Here is a 23,879-nt window from a genome sequence, read left to right as displayed (position 1 = left end):
ACCATTCATCTTTCATTGCTCCACCCCTTTGGTCATTTTACCAATGCAGACAGTAGCACAAGATTCAAATTAAACTTAATATGTTCTCTGCCAGCCATTGCCTCTTTATTTAATTTCAGACAAGAGTTTGAACCCAGAGATCAGTTTCAGCGAAAATCAAATTCAAGGCTGAGAGTGCATTGTTCTTTCTTTTATAAGAAACTAATATCGGATTGGAATCAGTGGCAAAAACAAAACTCCTAAATTATGTATGCCCTACTTGTCTTGTATCTGTAAACAGTCGTTTCTTGAATACCAGAAAAGATGTGTTGTTGCTTCATTGCTCTCTCCGTTTCCTTGCAGACACTGGCTTGATACAGAGATAAGGTGGATGTGTGTGGTCGTGTGAGAATCATATGAAGCGGCTCAAGGTCAAAGACATTTGTTCCCCCTCTGAGAAATAACAAGATTCCTGCCGTCATCAACAACATGGGAAAAGACAGGGAGAATATTTTTGAGGTGAGAAGCTATCTATTGAAAAAGGTTTCAGAATTTGCATGAATGTGATTTTGTATTAACTTTTCCAGCTGGACGACTTAATTACATAAAGCATTCGTGCTCATGTGCTAGATGTAGCTGGATACTTTTAGATCATTAATCCTTTAAAAGGTCATTTAAAATTTGGTTTATTTATCTTATCAATGAGACGTTTGCAGTTTTATTTGAAGTTTTGTAGTGTGGCCACAGGGTAGTTTAAAACCACAACCGCATTTGTTTCAGTGCACCAGTGTCCTTGCAGACTTATGTGAAACAGGATATTTTGTAAAGGACATCAATGGGGAAATAAAGGAATAAGCCTCATACGCTATGACTTATGGGTAAACATTTCCCACAAGAAAGCCCTTTCCCCACTCTATCACAGTATCACACATACGAGAGGAGAATAGGCATGTTCGTGTGCTAAGACAAACTTATCTACGGACTCGATGAGCACCTCTGGCAGCTCAGGTTCATTCTTTGTAAGTTGGCATCGCAGCGCTGGAAGATGACAACATAAAATCCCATAGGAGGGTGAAAACAGTGCTGCTTGCGTATTATTAACTGCACCAGCTCCAGCTCTATAATTTTCTTCTAGCTCTTGATAAAAACCTCCTGATTGATTGACACTGAAGGCATCTTAACCGGGAGTAACTGACTGGTTCACAACAAACGCTGTCATGACTGAGAGACCCCTAGTGGCAGACAATTACACACTGAGCTTTAAACTGATAGGTCCAGAGTTCTAAAGTACATGAAAGTGTAGAGTTAAATTATTTGGGCAGTTTTTGTCCTGTTTTAAAGTTGTATATACACGTCATGCAGTTGAGTAATCACAGCTCAGCAGGGGTTCCCCTCAGTGTTTGAAGGTGAACAGCTCTGCCTAAACTAAAGACTGACCCTCAGGGCTTCACCACCTATGCAGACCAATTTCCAGGGAGAAACCCTGCACAGTATGAGCTCATGAATGAATTAAATAGCAACACGCTTTGATGTAGTTCTTGTGATAAGTCTGACAAATTCTTCTTTAAAATAGGACTAGACATCTCTATATCTAAGTTTCATGCTCTGGCTTGGTGTTCAAGCAGCAGCAGCATCGATATGAAACATTCAGGCTACAATCCAAACTACTACGTTTTCGTTCGGGAACAGTGTTTTTAATCTAAAAAACGTATTAAAATTAAAACAATCTAGTGTTAATCCCTGTTCAAACTCAGAACCAAGAACTTCTTTGCATCCTACTTTGCAGAATGTATCTATTGATTATCCATCTTGCATTTGACACTGGTAGCCAAGGATTATGCTGGTTGCTTTCTTTCTGAAGTGGGTCATGTGATAAATCAACAGGCTGTGTTGTGACCGAAAAGACCCAATCAGCAAGCGGTTGTGAATGTCTCTGTTAGTGTTTCCATACAAATGCAGCCCTGGAGTGTTCAAACAGAAATGTAGGGTAAAGTAGAATAAATCAGAATTAAGACGACAGATGAAATATCCTCAAAAACCTTTGTTTACCAGGCAGAAGTCATTCATTGGCCAGTGATAAGCTTTAGGACGGCTCATTCAGGTTGACTCCTGTCATTTGAATTGATTATTCAGGAGGAAACTGGAAACTACTGTCCTGTCAGTGGTAGTTTTTTTTAAATATTTTTTTGAAAAGTGAATGAAAGCTTTGCAACTTTAGACCACACTTAATATGTGCACTATATTGCTGTGAAATCTAATTTCATGTACCTTCCATGGTGACAAAGAAATGGTCACGTCTCTTATGTCTTATGACAACATTTAAATAAACGGTTGTCATGTCAATAGAGTAACGTAGCCTGAGGTGTATGGATGAGCCTGAATTTCACTTCTCTTTAATATCTGTTCATAGTGCATGTCTCAGAAGAATTGGAAAACTCCCACACACAGTAGCACCAGAACTGGAGACCCAGGCAGGAGGAAAAGTGTTCCGGTGAGTTAGTACATTAATGTTCTTCCGACTATCACGTTAGAATTCTTTATTTTCCTGGTGTTGAGACAAATTGTATTTACACCACAGACAATTCAGGCTAAATCAGCCTAATTTGCTGTTTTCTTCATTCAAAATAAACAACAAGTTCGACTGCAACGCATCTTAAATTAATACTCCTGGGTTCACTCATAAAGAATATGCACTGCTTACTTTTTAGATAGCTGTTTGTGTAATACACAATTATACTCTCACACTGTATAGAGATTCTCCTGTTTCCCTCAAAGGCCAAGCCAGCGCTGCAAGAGATTCCAATCAGGAAAACACAGTGAGCTCTGTTGCCACTGAGGGTGTGCTCTTAAAAATAGGTCCCAGTTCTGCCCCAACCTATCTGCTGGGAGGTTCATAGGTCACTGCTGTCTCATGTTTATAAACACTGTCTTGCCGACAGCCGTGAAGTCAGCTTGTAACCACACTTAACGTCTGCAGCGTAGAGTCAGGACTCCTCGGCTAATCTTAATTTCACACACTGCTCGTTTAGGAACACATCCTGGTAAGTAGGCTGATTTCACTTTCTGAATTTTCAATGAGAATGAAGGCATTGTTAATGAGCAAGTTATTTTTATTGTGCTATTTAGGGCCTTTTGAAAGTGTTGCATTGCACTGCATGGGTTATCACCTGGATGACTCATTGTGAGAGTAAACACACTTTAGCTTCTGGCTTTCTCATTTTATTTAATATGATTTGAATAGAAATTTAAGCAACACCAAAATTTATTGTCTGGACTTTGACAAAAACTGTGTGCTAAAATGTTAACGGTTAACTCTTTTACCAAAGCGCTTGATCTCGTTCTATGGGGAGAAGGAACTCTAACAAGCTTATAGCCGTTGAATAAGCCATCGATGTTGAATGGCCATTGTTTAAGGATCTAGGAAATCATCAAGGGCTTTGTCTTAGCTATTTCTATAAGATGCATAAAACAGTATAACTTCGGTTTCGTCAGAGAGTGCATGTGTGTTTTAACTTTGTTTATTACCGATAAGCCTCTTGTCGAATATAATTTAGGTGATCTCGGCTTTATTTTTCCTTTTCTCTCGAGTTTTAGTTTTACAATTTCATGCTCCTTGTTGGTATCCAGACAGAAATCGGTGTAGTTGTATTTGTGTCTTCTTTACTGACACACAACGAACAGTGTAGAGTCCGTTGTGAGCAGCCTGAACAGCTCTGAGGAGGCTCACCCTCTTCGTTTCTAACACTTTATCTTGTATTTATGGTCTGCACTCAACACAAATCTGTTCCCCCGTGTTGTGCATGCTTTTAATCCAGCAAAACTTTGCTAACAAGCTGGCTGCCAATGGCCGAGACCCGTGTGTGTTTGTGTGTGTTTGTGTGTGTGTGTGTGTGTGTGTGTGTGTGTGTGTGTGTGTGTCTGTGTGTGTGGTCCCTGCTGTGCATCATCCCACCATTATCCAGTAGCATTCTTCCTCTGACCCATCTTCACTCCTCTTTATCCCCGCCCCTTATACATCAGCTGCCCACGAGCTTCACGAGAGACCTTATGAGCATCATTTGACTTCGATGGTATTGCTGCTTCAGGCTTTTTTCTCAGAGTGCAGGAAAACAAGTGGTTTGTTGCACAATCCTCACTAGAGCGCTTTTCTGTTATTCTGAGCTAAAGGTAGCAGCTTCGGTGGTTTTAATGTTTTCTTTATACGTGCAATGTGCTCGTTGATTATCCTAATTCTCCCTGTGTTTCTTCATAATTAACTCCTGCTCATTCTTTTTACACTGAGGTGTCAGTGTGTCAATGCATCATTGATTAACACTGATGAGTCTTTTTCGGGCCGATGTTGATCATTGATTTAATGACATCAGGATTGATTAAGGTGATACTAGTGGTTCCTGTTTTGTCATCTTTGCTTCAGATAAAGGTCACTTAAAAGCTACTTCTCGCCTCTTTTTCCCATTGTTGGACTTTAAATGATTAACTTGTTGAAAAGGTGACTGTGTGAGTATGAACTGTAGGATCACAAGCATCATGACCATTTGAATATGCATTAATAAGTTAGTTTAAAGATTAATTTGTTGATCTATGAATAAAAATAGACTCAATTACAACTTGATTTGTTTTTTAAATGGGCATTAAAAAGTACATATCAATCCATAAATAAATAGTTTGAATTAAAAAGGGGGGGTTACAAAAACACAACTGTACTTTATTACATCAGAGTTTATTCAGGCATTTAAAAGGACAGTCACTCAGGATGTGAGGTAAGTGGGGTTCTTAAAGCAATCAAAGACTTTAGAGTAAGATCTCATTGAGATGATTTAATCATTGTTATTTTTTTTGCGTCTCTGTCTTGTAATTTTGCAACAATCTAATCATGAAAACAATAAGTCCTGCTCTCAAAACTGAAAGACCATACTCTTGTATTAAGATAGGTAAACCCGACATAAAAACTTTCTCATTTCCCTACATGCTTGTCTATTGGACGGGCCGAAAAACAATTATATAAAAGCGTGTTGTTACTTTTAAGGAATTTCTAAATTATTTTCTGTAAACCTCACATGATGAGGTCAGCAGCGCCTCGTGGAGTCTGTGGGAAAAACAGTTTGCCTGATGTGTACTTGACTGATGCTTAATCTATCTGTAACACCACATGTATTACTAGTTATATATTGTGATATTTGTTGCTCCCTTCACTTGATCAGAGCACTACCAGTCATTGTCACCCCACCAAGGTTCTTCACTTTTAATTATCACTCATGTGGTAGATAATTGTTTGCTGTCTCGACTGTTTTCACAGGGGACCAGAAGTGAGGGGACAATGCGAGTCCACGTGCACACCAAGTTCTGTTTCCTGTGTGTGCTCACCTTCCTCTTCCATCAGTGCAACCACTGCCACGGAGAAGGCCACAGCCATCAGCACGGTGAACATCCCAATGACGGCCATGACGTCCACAGCGACCTGCAGATTTCTGAGGCTCCTTACATGAGCGGATCCACTGTGTCGCCAGAGTCCAAGAGTCCCCGAGGGGACAGTCTAGAGGAAGAGCAGCGCTTCTACATCCAGCAGCTGTTCAACCGCTACGGCCAGAAGGACCGGCTGGATTTCAAGGGATTTCAGAGTCTGCTCTTTAGCCTGGGTTTGGGTGAAGTGAAGGTGGTAGGTGCGGATCACGAGGAACTAGGCCATGACCATGTAGCTCACCTTGACTTGGTGGATATACAAGAGGGGCTTCACACACATTCACCCAAGGAAGACCATGATCATGATCACGGGCACGGGCATGGGCATGGTCATCAACACCACAAGCCCGGCTCTGACCGTCTGCACACGGCAGAGGCAACCACAGCGTGCAGCCAGCAGACCACTGCTGCCAGTCCAGCTACTGGTGCACCTACAGGGCATGACCATAAACATGAACATGGCCACAATCATAGACATGATGCAGGACATAATCATAATCACAGCAAGGTAAAGGATAGTGACCATAAACATTCTGATGGACATGTGCAGGACACACATGATCACGATCATGAAAACAACCATGATCAGGTGGCACATGACAAACAGCACAAACATGAGCAGGTACAGGTGCAGTCCAACCCCAAGGACATAACTTCTCAACCTCATAGTGAACATGACCACGGTGATCATGACCACGCTGATCATGACCATGGTGATCATGACCACAGTACACATGACCACGGTACACATGAACATGACCACGGTACACATGACCACGGTACACATGAACATAACCATGGTGAACATGACAGCGACCACAATCATGACCATCCAGTACAGACGGGCACAGATAGTCCTCTCATCGGCCAGGAGCAGGTACCCACTGTCCCCTCGGGGCCGTCCCCTGTCCCTCAGGAGACCTCTCCTGCACCAATAGAAAGCAAGACCAAGAAGCCCAGAAATCCAGCGCGGGTCAGAGGACAGCGTGGGCGAAACAAAACCTCCTCTCCCATATCTCCGTCTGACGACCATGAGCACAAACATGGACACGGACACAGTCATTCTCATAAACATAGGAGAGAAGCACCAGGAGGGCCGGCCACCACCACTCTGCCGGCCCCCATCCTGCCTGGGCATCCAGGTGGATTTTTACATCAGCATGAGGAGGTAGGACTTCTCTAAACCTTCAGTCCTCCGTTGTGTGCAGAGTGTTTTTTCTGTGTCTATGCACAATTTAATAGAAAATCTAGAACTGTATCTTTAAAGCACAAAGTCTTTTTCCAGTTTTGTATTATTCCAATAATTACAGTCATTGTTGTTCTTCCCCTCTTGCTTACTTACCCACTGTTTCCTTCTCCAGTGTTTGAACCTGACGGAGCTCCTCACCTACTACGGCCTGACTCCCGAATCACTAATCTCCCCCAGCCAGTTCACCTACCTGTGTCCTGCCCTGCTCTACCAGATTGATAGCCGTGTTTGTATCCGCCATTACCACCAGATGGATGTCGAGCAGGAAGCCTTGGCGAAAGTCAGTACTGGTAAGAGCCGAGTATTTTATCGATCCTGTCTGTTTTTACTGAACAGTAGAAGCAGGCAAACAATAAGCGCACGTGTAAACACTGTCAAGAGCCCAGTCTGAAGCAGTCGAGACCTCATGAAGGGCTAAGACCCAAATCGGGTTACAGCCAACAGACTGATAAAACACACTCAATGTCTGCAAGGTTGTTGTTTTGGGTGTGCTTTTGTTTTTCTGTGAGGATGTTCTACTTGGAGAATATGAAGGACAGAAAAAAAAACAACACATATCCTCATTATGCATGTGTGGTCTTTTTTCGTGAAGACAAAAGGGGCCTGCAGCGTTTTAACTGCACAAAACTAATGTCCTAACATAATAAGAGTTTTGTGCTTTAAAAACACTCACGGGTCATCTCTAGCAGTATTGATGTCCATGATGTTTGTGCCCGTTTTTGTTTTGTAATACGGAGATCTCACTGTTTAGTCTTATGACAGATTTTTGGGGGGGATTGGTAAAATGGATCTGTCCCTCTTCTCAAGAAATGAGTCCAAGCAACAAAATATCTCATCGCACAGTTTGAGCGCAAGCAGGACAAATCCAAGCACAGGCAGTTTGAGTGAAAGCATTCTGAAATCTGAACATGAAATCAATAAGTTCTGCTCCCAAACTAAAAGGCCACGCTCTTGATTAAAAAAACACAAAAACAAACATACCCAGACTACACTGTTCTCGCTGAGCAGTGTAGTCAGAACCTGATAATGCAGTGATATCATCATGGGTGAGTGTACCTCACTGACCGTACCAGAAAACAAAAGATAAGAGGATGGATGGAAGCATAAAACCTTAATATGTTGTATGTATTCCATTTAAAAGTGAAACAAGTTGATTAGAATGAAACGAGGGCCGGAGGAAACGAATGTCTTCATGAGCGGGAAACCACAGGGACTTCACCATAAGCCGTCGTTGTGATACATTGATGTTATCAGGACGTGTAACCTGGAGGTCCTTTAGGGAGGAGTAGCTGACCTGCACAATTGAAGGTTTATTTGAACTAATCAAGCCAGATTTTATAGCGATGATGATAATGGAGGTGAATCAAAAACTGTGACCATCCTCCCCGGGTAATTCTCAGTGTTGTCGTCTCCATCTTTTCTCATTTCATTTCCTTTTCACTACATGAGTAAGACTCTTTGGGTGAGGATAACTTGTATCCCCCCGTTTTCTATTACCCACAGCGGCAGTGAATTATCAGAAAATCATTATTAACACTGATATAAGTTAAAAAATAAGTTGATTAAAAGTCCACTGATACAAATAACAGCTAGTTTCTGACTAGTCTCAAGCTTTTTGTATTTCAACACAATAATCACTTATTTCACTTTTATTTATAGATGAAGAAAGAATCATTTCTGATGTCAGCTGATGTGAACCTGGAAGCTTGAATAATTTTCAGTCTGAGAATTGGTTACGAGGGGAAATGGTTGATGCTAAGTCTTGCATTCCGGGAGAGATGCGTGGACAAGTCCAAGGGTTAGTGGAGGTCAGGTGTCATGGCTGGCTGAATACTGCTCTCGGATTGGATGTTGTAGAAGTAACACAAAGGTCGGCGAGGCAGGTCACAGCCAGGGTTGAGGAGAAACTGCAAAACAGGTGAACGGTGGTTAGTCTGGAGTGAATGGATGGAGCCGCCAACCAGTGGAATGAAGAGCTGGTGTTTTAATACTGTAGCTGCTTGTTGAGTCTATGGGTTGATCAGCAGTTGTCAGTAGCAGGGATCTGGAAGGTCTCACCGAGTGCACACACAACCCAGGGGTAGAAAGTCCGCAGAAATTCCAGAGGCTCTCCCTCAGACATTCGTGTCCACACCTAGAAACTGCGGAGAATCTCCAGAGTTCAGTCTGAAAGAAGCTGGACACAGACGAACACACCTGGGGACAAACAGGAAACATGAGGGAATAAAGGAGAATCATTAAAGGTTTACAGACTCACAACGTTAAGCACGGCCTTATAACTTGTTCTGTTGCTATGAACAGGGCTCATTCATCTTGATAACACTTTATCAAAGTACGCAACCGCACTACAGAAATATCTCAGTCGCTGTCACGTTTCTTTCAACCCACAAAGGTTTCTCAAAAACCCACATCTGGTTTTTCAGGAAATTCTGCTTTGTACATATCCTCTATCGAAAGTAACCAGTCTTTCGAAGGAGTGGTCTGTGACTTACGCGTACACACATTGATCGACACAGTGGATCACTCTTCAACTCATCCACGTTTGCTGTGTGATCTTCAAGGTAAAATAAAAACCAGCATGGCTCTCGGCTCTGGTAATATAATGAGCATTATGCATATAGCTGCTGGCCAACTCAGCAGGAGATGAGCCAGGCAGGGAACAGTGTGGTGAAGTCAGCCTGGCTGAGCCGCCATGTGTGCATGCGTTGTGGGTCACCCATGAGGAGAGAGAGGTGTCTGTTGTGTGACACTGAATAAGAACCATTCCCTCTATCAATCATTCACCCTCTAGGACAATATGTGCCCTTGTTGTCGTGTTATCCAGCAGTGAGCAAGTTGCTCTATCATGTGCTAACCATTCGGAAATTGGAAAATAACTTTTCACAGAACTCACTTATGTTGTGGAAAAAGACAACCCCCCCCCCCCCCCCATGATCTCTTTTCCTCTCTGTTGGCTCTGCACATCTCTGACTCAGAGAAAAAGCCAGACATGAACTGTAAGCTGTAAAGAAGGAAGGTCAGTGTTAAAGGCTGCTCTGGGACCTCACAGCGTTTGCAGGTTTATGAGAGTGCAAATTATAAAATCACAGTGTTTTAAAGTTAATGAGCTACAGGTCATGAAATAAAGTTTGCAAAGGCCATAAAAGCTCGCAACAAATCAAACCAGCTCACACAACCATAGAACAGGCTGGGTATCTTGGGGGCCTGCAGGATGTGAGTGTTATGGTTCTGTGTGTAAACCATTCCACACCTGCCGTGAAAATTCATTGAGAACCTGTGTCATAATCAATCTGACCGTGCTGCACTTGCTGCATTGTTAAATCGTTATTACACCTGCAGTGTAATGGATTTTAGTTTTCATTTAAGTCGTGCAAAGTGGCTAAGAAGCTGTGGAGCTGTCACTGTAAACAATGGACAACATGGCAGGTGTGGGGGTCATGAGATTTTCAGCACAACCTGAATCCATTTTAAGTAGAGGGAGAATGCACCTTTTCTGTTAAAGAGATAAAAATCATCCTCGCTGCAAATGTGTTATAGTTTTGCACTTTGGTTGGAATCGCACTGTCGGAGCAGGAGGGGCCGAAGTCCAACTGTGAGATAGGAAGAATTCCCCCAACGAGGCCCTGTTAAAACTTTAATTATTGAACACACACGACCCTCAGGAGACACCTGCATCGCACATACGCTGAAAGCAGTCATAAAAATGGTAATGACCACGAGGAAGACAGCACGAACAAGTCAAAAGGGCAGGCATGACTCCTCATTAGTGGAAAACTAAAGGCGCCGGATTCTCTGCACTGGTGCACCGAGACTCCACCACAGACGCTGCCACACGCGGCTGAGCTGCCTCTCGTTTAACTCCTGCCGGCATCGATGTGGGAGCTCGGAATATTTGCAGTTGTTTTCCTTCTGGACCCCACACCCCTCTCTTATTTTTACGCTGTGCCAATTAGGAGAGCCTATAAGCGACACACCCGGGGCCCTTTTTTTTTTTTTTAGCTGTGGCTCAAAGGAAATGCGTAATTGGAGAGACGACACAGACCAGCGGGTCTTCTTCTCCACTCTTCTGTTCCCTGATCACTGCATTCTATCTTTGCACCGCAACCCCCTGCCCACCTTCCCATCCACACACACACACAAAAAGCGTGACTGCATAAAGGTAATGAGACAGAGCAGTAGATGAGCTGCGTCGCTGTGAAGGACCTGATGTACTGTCTGTCTGATAGAGTCGCCTCTCAGGGTTAGACGGTGTTCTGCTTGATGCCACAAATAAGAAAAAGCAGTCATCTGTTGCATCTTTTCTTTTGTACGGTGCAATGAAAATGATTGTAACGGTGAAAGGAGAAAGTGAAAGTTGTTAAAGATACTTCCAACTGCGATGAGGAAATGAATTTGCCTCGTCCACTTTGCCCTTCGTCACGATGACTCTCTCTCACCGGAACACGGACACGCAATCAACTTGCTCTTAACAGACTCTTGGAGTTTGTCACGTTGAGTTTGTCACGTAAACCTTTAATCTTACAGCAAAGGTTATTTTCAACAGAGATTCAACACTCTCTACTCTGTTCAACCACCACCAGTATTAAACATGTATTAGTAGTAAGGCAACGAACGGAACAAGATTAACAAATAGTAAATCTCACATCACAGATTGGATGGATGTCAATGACTCCAGTGTTTTTCAAACTGGAGAAAGGACCTGACACACATGAGGCTTTCACATCTAAAACCCTGATGGTGCTTGGATTGGTTCTGCAGGCAGGGAGCTCCCACCTGGTTCGCTGAGTAATAAACAATGGGCCATGTGAACGATGTCCGTGATGTTAAAATGTTGTTCCATATGGTTTAAATTCCCATAGTTCATCAGGTACATATCAGGCTCTGTACTCTTTGTTTACTGCACAGTGGCAGGGTGGGGAGGGGGGGGGGCCTTAAAGATGGAATCGCCCCACCAGCAACAACATGCAGCACATGAAGACAGAATAGAGAAAAAGCCTGGATAAATGAGAAGAGATGCACAACTTTAAAACATGTAACAACTCCTGATTTCCGATTCAGAGGACACACGTCAGTGAGAGTCGAGGTTTCGGGATCAAGCTTCATACAAGCGCTTGTGTAATCAGTGTTTAAATCTCCTAATTTTGAAACATTTCCCCAGGACCAGGAGGAACTCCAGCCTCCTGCTTCCTGAGACTGTTTTCTGTGTTGTTTGAAACCCTACAGCTGGGTTATGGGACAGAAACAGCTTGATGCAGTCTCTCTAAAGGCCGCTCCGTCAGGCAGGAGACAGATCATCTCTTCACAAGCGACACCACCTGGGGTGGATGTGTGTCTGACAATGCCTTTTTTTTATTGTTATTAGGTATTATTCCCTCTGGCTAAGTGTTAGCTCTTGTCATTTTGTTTATGTGAAGCTCTGTTAGTGCTCCGTAGTTTTTATTATGTCGACAAGTTGGGGAAATAATTGTGAAAAACATTCAATCAATGCCCTTTACCTTCAACTGGAGTAATTAAAAACTACAAAAAAATATTTAATAGGGCTAAAAACCCGTAGAAACGTCAAAGAGAGCAGAATTCTGCAGGATCATTCTCCCAGGACAGATACAAGTGGACTAGAAGTCTCATGTAAAAGAGCACATCAACATAATAACAATATTTACATTCATAGAAAAAAAAAAAAAAATGGGGGGTTGTATCAAAGTTTAAAGTATTTATACAAAAGAGAATGACTGGAAGAGATGAAGGTAGCATCAATGACAACTGTAATAGTAGAGGTATTGCTAGTAATGGTGGAATATATCTATATGTAGTTGTATAATCCAACATCAGCTGCAAAGTCAAAGCCTGGATCTTCAACAGTAGAGCACATGGATTCCGGTTATGTCTCCGGTGAGATATTCCAAACCCTCTTTGACTCCAAAAACCGATCTGCTACATCTGTGAGGATCAAATGTTCGACTCTGTGTTATATTTACAGAGTTGAGTGTGTTGTGACATGCTCCAGAAACAGAAGTCAATTGCCTGTAAGATGTGAATTACATGCACGCTGTGTTTTAGTCAGTAGGTGTCCCATAGTGTAGCTGAATGTCAGCGGTGACGGACCCGGCGTCACTTCAGCAAACACACCAGCAGCTCTGCTGTAACATTGAATTTCATACTACATTAAGCATTCTGTCCTCTGTGACGAAAGGATCCGAAACTTTGGTCTCCCAGGCTCTGTTTTGAAACGCGTCGCGGGCCTGACAGTCGAACTGACAGTTTAAATGATAGTGTACCTCTCTGATTTCTTCTCTTCTGCTTCACGTCTCGTGTCTGCAGCCTTGAATGGAAAATGAGACGAGCGTGATTCTGCGCGATTCTCTTCCTGTCGGCTTCATGTGTCATCACAAGGACACACAGATGCATTGTTTTCTTCACGTGTGAACGGTAAAGGAAAAAAATATGTTTAGCGGCTGTTGGAGTCGTCTTTATTCTAAACAGTGGAGTTGTCTGACTGAAAACAGTGAGAGTATTTGATTAAATTACTACTTTTATAATCTCAAGGTTGAGATCTTATTCAATTATAGAGAAACCCAACAGTTCCAGTAACAAGCAAACACTTTGGAGACTGTGATGAAATAAAAACACCCTGTAACTCTCAGATAGTAAATATTCTTCTTTATCCTCTGTTCTGTCCCCAGTGATGGTCTGGGTCTGGGGCTTTGTGTCCATCACCATCATCAGCCTGCTGTCTCTGCTGGGCGTGGTGCTCGTGCCCATCATCGACCAGGGCTGCTTCAAGTTCCTGCTCACCTTCCTGGTGGCGCTGGCCGTGGGAACGCTCAGTGGCGACGCTCTGCTTCACCTGCTCCCCCACGTGAGTTCAGCCACAACACAACTTTGTACACAATAGATACAACAACAAGAGTGATATGCGTTTTGAGGCGTATGTATGGACGGGAATTAAAACTGATATGGAGCCAAAACAGTCTAGTGAACAGTGTTCGTTTTAGTTGAAATATATTATATTATATAAACTTTAAAGATAAAATGTGACAAGAATTTGGGCTGATATGTAGAGAGTTTTTGTTTTTACAATAATGGTCTGTAACTTAAACTTCTGAAAGCTTAAAATTTGTCCTTTGCACACTCTGTCTACATATTCCTACACTCATAGTATATTATTATATTATCTATTGTATAGTCAAATACTTATATTTATACCTCTACTATATATCATATTATATTATATCACACTCTTTGTATATTCTTTGTATATATGAGTCTATATACACATATTTATACATGTGTACATGTTATTATTATTATTATTATATATACTGTTGCTGCCATTATCACTATATACTGCTATTATATTGGTATAATTACTATCATATATAAATATATATTATGTTATATTATAAACTATATATACTGTACTATTTTTATATACTGTCTAACAATAACATTACCATCATATCATCAGTACTATTACCATCATCTTGCCACTGCACCTTATCTACCTATTTATATGTTTTTATTCTTTCTACCTCAATATTTTTTATTTTATTCTATTGTATTGTATTTTATTGTATTCAAATATACCGACTTAATTTCCCTTCGGGGATGAATAAAGTTATCTATCTATCTATCTATCTATCTATCTATCTATCTATCTATCTATCTATCTATCTATCTATCTATCTATCTATCTATCTATCTATCTATCTATCTATCTATCTATCTATCTATCTATCTATCTATCTATCTATCTATCTAAAATACAGTTTTAAAATAAAGTTAAAATAAGTAAAATGCTTTTTTGTAAATCAAAGTTTAATAGTTATCAGTTTTATAGAATTCAGGAATTGTCCGAAGAAATAAAGCTTTTTCTTTCAAGTTTAAAAGCACTGAATGTCACATCTTATATTTCAGTGGCTATCAGCCATCGCCTGCTTCACCCCCACTGCTTATTACACACTTTTATTCTGTCTTCTTTCTCTCAGGGGTGAGAGGCATCAGGAATTTGATCTGTCTGAGTAGAGAGATAAAATCATTGTCCTGCTTTGGCTTCCAAAAGCATCGTTCCACAGAAAAAGACAAATAGATTTGTTTCTTTGAAAGAACCAGACGTCCTCCTGATAAAGCTGGTGTTGTCAAAGCTGTGTTTTCAGATTTGAAGACGGCCTCCACTCGATGCAGTTTAATCCTTAGGTTTTATTTTCAGAAATCTCTACATTTAATCCATCTGAGAAAAAGCCTCGGAGAGAACAGAAAACCGTGTGGAGTGGATGATACGTGTTCCTTGTTAAACACTAGTTAGTTGTCTGATGAAAAGCTTTTTTGATATAAACAAATCCAAAAAGTGCTGTTACAGAGATAATTCCCTACACTTTCATAACTTCCAATTTCACTCATGTACATTCCTGATATTTATGATTATTCATAATCTCACACCCCCCTCCTCTCAGAGGATATCTGGTCTATCCTGAAAGTGCCAACAGAACCCAAAGCATCATGGGTACCGCAGTTCAGAAACACTGCCTTTGGTCAAATTGCTTTCTCGATTAACGATTGGGGAAGAACACTCCTCTAAACATTAGACACTCGGGAAGTTCTGCCCTGTTTAAAAGCAGCCTCAAGCTTTGGCAGCACAAATTATCTCCTGGTGTGGATCATACTGATTTTATGAGCCTCACACTGATGGACTTCAATGTGTTGTGTATTTGATGTCCTGTGGTTCTTTTGTCTACCTGATCAGGAACAACAGGGGCACCTAGCTAACTCTGGTACAATTACTTTGAATTGTGCACTCTCCTCATTGAGACTAAAAAAAAAATGATATTCTAGTTTTCTGTCTTATAGTCGTCTTTGTTCCCTGTTCCTCTGTCTTCAGTCTCAAGGGCAGCACAACCACAGCGAGCCTCGGACCAGCGACAAGACGGACATGCTCACAGAGTTCGATGGCGTGTGGAAGGGGCTGACGGCGCTGGCCGGCATCTACCTCCTCTTCATCATTGAACACTGCCTCGGCATGTTCAAGGTCTACAAAGACCAGCGGGTAAGATGAGCGTGACCCTGCTGGAGACAACAGACCAGGCTGGACCTCGCAGTTAGCTTCACATACCACTGGAGGTGATGGATCTTAAAATGTGTATCTGTGCTCACAGGCCTTGAAGAAGTCAAGGGAGGAGGGAAAGATTGGCAGGAAGTTGTCAGACCACAAGCTGAACCGGCGCTCGGATGCCGAGTGGCTGCACCTGAAGCCGCTCAGCGAAGGTAAGAAGAGTTCTGTCATTTAGTCTCGACTGCTTCATCCTCTGTGGCTGTAACTGGAACATGTCTTCCCTTCTCCAGACCCGGACAGCACGGCCGTCTCCTGTGACAACGGATACAACGACACACAGCTCACAGAGTTCCAACCCCCGGACTCCCCCACTAACAAGACGCCGCTGGCCCCCGCACCCCCCCAACAGGACGAGCCGTCACCCGCCAAGGAGGTCGCCCCTAAGACCAAGCAGCACAGTCACAGACACGGCCACGGCCACTCCCACGGGGGGAACTGCCACTCGGACCAGGAGATGAAGGACGCTGGGATAGCCAGCATCGCCTGGATGGTCATAATGGGCGACGGCATGCATAACTTCAGCGACGGCCTGGCAATAGGTAATTTATGAGTTTGTATCTTATCTCTATGCACTTATCTTCTAGTTTATAGTCGTCTGTCTTGCTGAGAAGATTGATACCGCTCTCGTTTTTCTTTGTAAAGCCTAGTTCACACTAGATGGTTTTCAGCCTGATTTGCCAGTTGCAGACGAGATATGCAAGTCACAGACCAAAGTAGGACGGGTTGAAGCTGGTAACGGTTCTTGTAGTGGAGAGGTGGCCCCTGATTGTTCTACACTGCACATGTCTGTAATCGGACAGGATAACAAACTCTGAACTGTTTGACCTCCTCCAGCCCGAAGAGGCAAAAGAGTGGGAGGATCAGTCGAGCTGTGTTTTGTGATTGTACTTTGTGGACCAGTTGGGGGTTTCTCCATGTGACAGATCAAGTAGTGTGTATCCTCCCATTGCCAGTGGGTCATGTAGAGTGAGCTCCCAGTCACTGCAAGTCTACCAATCACAACACAACACATTGTGTAGTCACTTCACAATCCTGATATCATTTGAACTCAGCTTTTAACAGGTAGCTAGCAGCTAGGTAGCCTAGCTCATGACATGGGAAAGTATGGACGGGAATTAAAACTGATACGGAGCCATAACAGTCAAGTGACCAGAGTTCGTTTTATTTTGAAAAACATTTTTAAAACAATAATATAATATCAAATATAAAGCTCAAATGTGACAAATTTGTGAAAAATTTGGGCTGGTATGTATAAAGCTTTTGTTTTTTACAATAATGGTCCTTAACTTTGACTTCTGAAAGCTTAAAATACAGTTTTAAAATAAAGTTAAAATAAGTAAAATGCTTTTGTGTAAATCAAAGTTTAATAGTTATCAGTTTATAGAATTCAGGAATTGTCCGAAGAAATAAAGCTTTTTCTTTCAAGTTCAAAAGCACTGAATGTCACATCTTATATTTCAGTGGCTATCAGCCATCGCCTGCTTCACCCCCACTGCTTATTACACGCTTTTATTCTGTCTTCTTTCTCTCAGGGGTAAGAGGCATCAGGAATTTGATCTGTCTGAGTAGAGAGATAAAAAAAGCTAGCAGCTAGGTAGCCTAGCTCATGACAGGGGCTGAAAAGGTGGGGTTACAAATCTGTAGCGATTCTTTTAACACCTTCTCTTTGTGTCTTCAGGTGCAGCGTTCAGCGCCAACCTGACAGGAGGCATCAGCACATCAGTGGCGGTTTTCTGTCATGAATTACCTCATGAACTTGGTGAGTGGAAGTCATTTAGTCAGAACACGCTTCACCCGTCATCTATTCGACAAGAACCAAGCTGTTGTGCAAAGGCTGCGCAGTCACTCGCCTGATAACGTTCATCGATGTCTAAATACCAGCTTCCCCAAAACTGCTCTTCTTCTTTTTCCATCAAAAACTTCTATCAGTCAGCGTCAAGTGATCTTCTGTCCCCTGGAACCTGTGAAGAAACTCAGTCAATAGTCCTCACTCTTCTCTTCTCCCTGGAATGATGTACTACTGCTTTGCCAGATTAATGGCTTTTGTCTGACAGCAGTGAAAAGTCCTGTCAGTGTGTCGGCTCTCTCTGCTCGATGCGGTCAGAGTCGACCACGGCACGCTCCTGTTGGATTCACTTTGGTTTCCAGCTTCTCGACCTCTGTTTACAGTGCGAGGAAGAGGTGGCGAGTTACATTACATTACATTACATTACATTACATTACATTACATTTCATTTCATTTAGCTGACGCTTTTATCCAAAGCGACTTACAATAAGTGCATTCAACCCTGAGGGTACAAACCAAGAACAACAAGAATCAAGACAGTAAAATTTCTTCGAAATAAAGCAAAACTACAAAGAACTGCTATAAGTAAGTTCCATTTTAGTGCTACCAAAGTGTTAGTTTCAAAAGTGGCTAGTTTTTTTTTTTGTTTTTTTGTTTTTTTTTTATTCAAGGTACAGTCGGAAGAGATGTGTTTTTAGTTTTCGGCGAAAGATGTGTAAACTTTCAGATGTCCGGATGTCGAGTGGGAGCTCATTCCACCATTTAGGAGCTAGGACAGCAAACAGTCGTGATTTTGATGAGTGTTTAGCTCGCAGTGAAGGAGCAACGAGTCGTTTAGCTGAAGCAGAGCGGAGTGAACGTGCTGGTGTGTAGTGTTGGACCACGTCCTGGATGTAAACTGGACCTTCAGTTCGTGCTGAAACAGACATCGGGGCCATCCATTGCACATGGGCACTAATGATGTGTCCGGTCATGGCGCGGTTTCCTCATTTGTGTGCCTGATGCATAGAGAAGTGTGGATTAAGGCCCACTGTGAGCTGGTGAATCACAGCCTACGTTTGCCTGCTGCTCCCCCTGGTGATGACGAGCCGCATCACGGGAAACATCGGGTTTTTCCTGGTGCAGCAAAATCTGTTTTAGTTTTGAGGAGTTTTTAATCATCTCTGAGCTTTGATTTAAACATTTTTGTCCTTTATCGTTACTTGTACTCCAGTGTCCTCGACTTTCCAGATGATTCACCGCAGCACGATTCCCGTCACAGGCGGCAAATGCGAAGATTTACAAGATCTGCCCCTTTTCTTACTCCCTCTGTGTAACTTCACACTTCCTGTTGATTCGGCGCCCATTTCTGAGGAGCGCTTGTTGTCATGCGTTCACCCCCCCGTCGGGCCGCCTGTCAGCAGTTTGACAAGTGCACCTCTCGTCTCCTCCTGAGCACAAAAGCCGTCCCCCGACTGGCAGCTGGATGGCAGAGCTGATGATTATGAGGCTTCTTTAACCACCCGGAGTGAAGCTAATTGGCAGTGATGTGTGTGTTAATTGCGGCAGATGAGGCGGTGGCAGGTGTGTCTGAAGGAGGGGAGCCGAAGAGGGGGAGAGGATGGAGAACCAGGAGCGTTGAAGTGTGATGTGTGCCGACTGTCTCTCCTTAACTTCGCCCTCTTCGTTCCGCGGCGTTGATTGATGGACGAGAGCGGAGCCGTAATATATTCATTGTGGTAATTAGCGAGGAAAAGAGGCCGCTTGTTACACGGCGCAGGAAATGTAGGCCACCCCCTTCTCAGTATTCATCCTTCTTCCCAAATCCAGGGCGTTTCCGCTGAGACTTGGGCCTCTTCCTGCATTTGGCCCGGCAGTGATTGAAGAGGCTAGAGAGGCTGCGGCGTGCATGTGTGATCATAAGTGCATCAGGGGGGGAGTTAAAGACATATTTCTGAAGAGCAGCTCCTGGGCTGTGTGTTTTTTTCTCTCCACCTACTTGAAAACAGAAAGCGGTGTGTGCAGACGTGTGGAGGAGAGTTTGTTTCGAACAGGTCGGACTCATCACGTGCGACAGCCTCTCAGCAAAGTGCACGTCACTGCTGCAGAGTTACACTTCAGCTTCAAGATTTCGTTAAAAAAAAAGCATTAATAAAAAAACACAGAAGCTGGAGACATGACTGACGATGTCAAAATAAGACGGACACAGGGAAATTGCTGTAATGGTGTTTCCATGTGTGTGTGTGTGTGTGTGTGTGTGTGTGTGTGTGTGTGTGTGTGTGTGTGTGTGTGTGTGTGTGTGTGGCTGACAGGTGACTTTGCCGTGCTGCTGAAAGCCGGGATGTCGGTGAAGCAGGCCATCTTCTACAATCTGCTGTCCGCCCTCATGGCCTACTTCGGCATGATGATTGGCACCGTCGTGGGCCAGTACACACACAGTGTCACCAACTGGATCTTCGCCATCACAGCCGGCATGTTCCTGTATGTGGCTCTGGTGGATATGGTAAGTTGACAAATCGGCTTAATCCCTTCTCCCTCTCCTGATCTCTGATGCTAAATCTAAAAGCTACAACCACACCACTGCGTTTCGGTTTGAAAATGGTGATTTTAAAATACGTGTATATCAGCTGACCGCTCATGTACACTGGTGTTAACACAGACAACAGGGTAACAAGGCTTGTAAAGGATTATCCATGTTGCCTCTTCCCTGGTGGCCCAGGCTGTTTGTTGCTCGTCCAGACTCAAACGCAGCCCCAGAGGTTTCAAACTCAAATGGAGCCAGCAGCGTTTCCAAACTCAAAACTCAGGGCATGCTCACACCAGCTGTATCTGTAGCAGAGTGGACGCGTGTTCAAACCAACAGGTATTAGTGTGGCTGTAGCCGAAGCTTGTCTCTGAGACCAACCACTAACGCTGTCTCTCTCCCAGCTGCCAGAAATGCTCCACGGGGACAGTGAGGAACACAAGCGCTGCCAGATGGGACACTTTGTGCTGCAGAACCTGGGCATGCTGACCGGGTTCGGCATCATGCTGCTCATCGCCATCTTCGAAGACCAAATCGTTTTCGATTTTGGCTTCTTGTAGAGTAGAGTAGAGGGGGGGGGGGGGGGGTCTGGATGTTTCCCCGTCCCCCCCTCTTGGCCTTCTCATGCTTTGTCTGCATCGTAGCTGCCCAGTCTTGCATGCAGCTTGAGTCTCGCTCACGGGCCGTGCCTCCATTCCAGCCGTGGCTCACGCACATCTCATGACTCCGCTTAGTGATGTTTACATTCTGCTCCACCGTCGCTGTCAGCTCCGATCCGTCTGCTCCCCGGGCAGCACAAGAACACAAAGGACCAGATGAAAGAAGAGCGAAGCTGCACTCCGACCCGGAAACTCAATCTCTAACAGTAAATCTCATCCAGGTGGTGCAGGTCCCGTGCTCCTCCTCCGGTCCATCATCACCTGTTGCTTGTTGTCGTCGCAGCCGTCTCTTTTGCATCCTGTGCTGTGTCCCATGTCCTCATACATCTGTGCTGTGTCCCATGTCCTCATACATCTGTGCTGTGTCCCATGTCCTCACACATCTGTGCTGTGTCCCATGTCCTCATACATCTGTGGTGTGTGTCCCTCTCATCACTACCAACTGTTAATGGCATCACGCCACCTGCCAAGCCCCGGCCACTGGAGCAGCGGCGAGGAGCTCAGCTTCGCGTGCCGCCACATCGGGAACAAAACCCTTCAGCTCGGTGTTTTCTTTAAGCTGCAGCATCAACAAAGAGAAGTGTTCGTCTGAATGACCCGACAGGCTCAGTGTTATTTTCTCTCCTCCCACTTTCTCCATGTTTTTCCTTTAGAGTAATGTTTAATTGTCGAATTAGATATTTTTGGGATTAATAAACCTTTTTGTTGTACAGTTGAACTAACAGCTGCCAAAGCTTTTTTATAAATTAGTCTTTACAGATGTCACCGCTTTAGTTTTGACAATCCGTAGCCAGAGGAGACATATCATTGTTAGAACTTTATATTTTATCTTTTTCTACAAGAATCAGCTGATTCAGAATGTGAAGAACTCCTCGTTCTGTTCATCGGATAGTGTCGTTGTTTACTCGATTTACTTCAGGCGACTTGTTCTGTCTGAGGCGACCAACACTTACCCACCGCGGGAGGGGGAGTGGTCACTGGTCACATGACCGCCGGACTTGATGACGTACTGTAATCACACGGGGTCTTGTATCGTGTCAGTGGCTGAGCAGCTAAAAGCAAAAGTAACGTTCCAGCTAAAAGCTTTGAAAGTTTCCTTCATCGTCGAGACAATCGGAGACGGAGCGAGAAAGAGAACAGCCGCCACGTCACCGAGCATTCCCTCAAACCACAGGAGAAAAGATTATTATTATTATTATTATTATTATTATTTGTATGATCATTCCTCGTGAATACATTCAAGTGCCAAACTGGACCACGTGTGGGATTTCAGTGGCCTGTGCTTGACACCCCCCCCCCCCCCCCCTCCCCCTTCCATGCTTCCCCATTTCACATTCCATTGGTTGCGCTAGTGGCTCACGTGCTAGGCTAGCTAGCCTAGCTCCAGCTTTTTGCCGGAGCACACAGATAACGTGTGTGCGTCTTTACATTTACACTGTCACTGTGTGACATCATCACCTGCGTCTTTAACCGGCCGTCGATCGTCGGTCACGTTGTCATCGCTCCGACGGAATCGAGCATGAGTCAAACGGTACAGAGAACTTTTTATTTCTCATTCTTGACTTTGTCCTGCAAAGTTGTCAACGCTTTGTGTTACTTTTTTTTTTAACTGAAGTGTGTGTGTGTGTGTGAAGATCACAAAGCCAAGTCTGGGGTGAAGTGGAGCGAGTGTTGGCAGCCATTTTGTTTCGCTTAAAGCAAATAAGGTTTCGTCCTCATCATCTGAATCTTCTGTGTCTTTTACTGTTTCATCTTCATATTTAAGTTTAGTGCTTTTTTTTAAAACGGGACCTGAATGTAATTTGAAACCAGTTCATGATTTGCTCTGTTCACATCAGTCATTTCCCAAAGTGAATCCAAACTGTCCTGTCATGTGACCCATCAGACTCGATGCCCCACATATGAAGTGTCTTCACTGTTTATTGGACTAGAACTTGTCCATTAAATGAAAGTCTCAGCTTGTTTTTCTTTCTACTTTTTTTTTTTTTTTTTGCTCTGTTGTTTGTATTTTGTTTAGTATTGTGGATATAAGATGTAAAATGTGACGCCTGTGCTGTTTGCCTGTCTGTACATTCTCCCCCATCACAGAAAGAAATTAAACTCTGAAAAGATCCTTGTTTCCTGACGTCTGATTGATCCAGTGAAACGTTCCAGAGACAAATCAGGCCGTTCAGTAGATTACCAGTAGACACGTTGACATGGACACAGACATTGCGATATTACCCTGATTACGTCTGAATGTGACGCTGCCATGTAAACTTTCTGAGTCATAGACTGTTTCTAAAGTTGGACGACACGTCTCCTCTTCATCACACTATCCAGTGAAGTGCTGATCGGGGGGTGGAGCTTCTGTAGCGAGGTCCCGCTGTTAATCAGGATGTTTCATCACATTTTAAAAATCCTAACGACGTATAAAGTGCGATCCCACACATTCCTCTCGTTAGAAATGTAGCAGTTCCACAAATGATCAAAACACAGGAGATGTCTTAGAATCAATATTTGATACGGAGGCAGATGGTGGGGTTTTGTTTTTAAGGAAGAAATGTGTGTTTTCACTTTGAGAACAGCAGTTGATAAAAATTAGTTTTGTGGATTTGGAATAACAGATGATTAAGTTAAAGTGTCCTTTCCTTTACATTCTGATATGTGTTGAATAACTTTAGATTTACAGCAGACACGTTGACATGGACACAGACATTGCGATATTACCCTGATTAAATCTGAATGTGACGCTGCCATGTAAACTTCCTGAGTCATAGACTGTTTCTAAAGTTGGACGACACGTCTCCTCTTCATCACGCCATCCAGAGAAGTGCTGATCGGGGGGGGTGGAGCTTCTGTAGCGAGGTCCCGCTGTTAATCAGGATGTTTCATCACATTTTAAAAGCTTCAAATAACTCAAAACCAAAATTAGCCCTCGAACATCCATGTGATTAAAAACTACTTAGAGTGACAGAAACCATCTTTGATAAAAGCCACAGAGTTCAGTACTATACATGTCATTTTCCTACAAAGTACTTCATTATAAAGTGCTGGCAGTACCGGACCTAGTTACCTAATGATTATGAGCCTGTGTGGTATTTGAATTCTTCTACTTGAAACTACGGAACATGTGGGGACGTGAACAAAGTGTGACA

The 23,879-nt window shown here is 43.3% G+C and overlaps 1 protein-coding gene across 1 annotated transcript; it reads left to right on the top strand.

Annotated features, from left to right (window-relative positions):
• Positions 1-440: 440 nt before the first annotated feature.
• slc39a10 (solute carrier family 39 member 10) lies at positions 441-20,649 on the top strand. Its single transcript, XM_061088502.1, has 11 exons — positions 441-498; positions 2,390-2,470; positions 5,276-6,607; positions 6,801-6,978; positions 13,369-13,544; positions 15,564-15,728; positions 15,838-15,946; positions 16,025-16,333; positions 17,473-17,553; positions 19,872-20,062; positions 20,488-20,649. The coding sequence occupies exons 1-11, from the start codon at positions 469-471 to the stop codon at positions 20,641-20,643; spliced, it is 2,808 nt and encodes a 935-aa protein (XP_060944485.1). The 5' UTR covers positions 441-468; the 3' UTR covers positions 20,644-20,649.
• The last annotated feature ends 3,230 nt before the right edge of the window (positions 20,650-23,879 follow it).

Source organism: Limanda limanda, chromosome 16 (assembly GCF_963576545.1).
Source record: "Limanda limanda chromosome 16, fLimLim1.1, whole genome shotgun sequence".
NCBI classification, from domain to species: Eukaryota; Metazoa; Chordata; class Actinopteri; order Pleuronectiformes; family Pleuronectidae; genus Limanda; species Limanda limanda.
The sequence above is the reverse complement of the archived record's forward strand: the minus strand, read 5'-3'. Positions and strand labels throughout refer to the sequence as shown.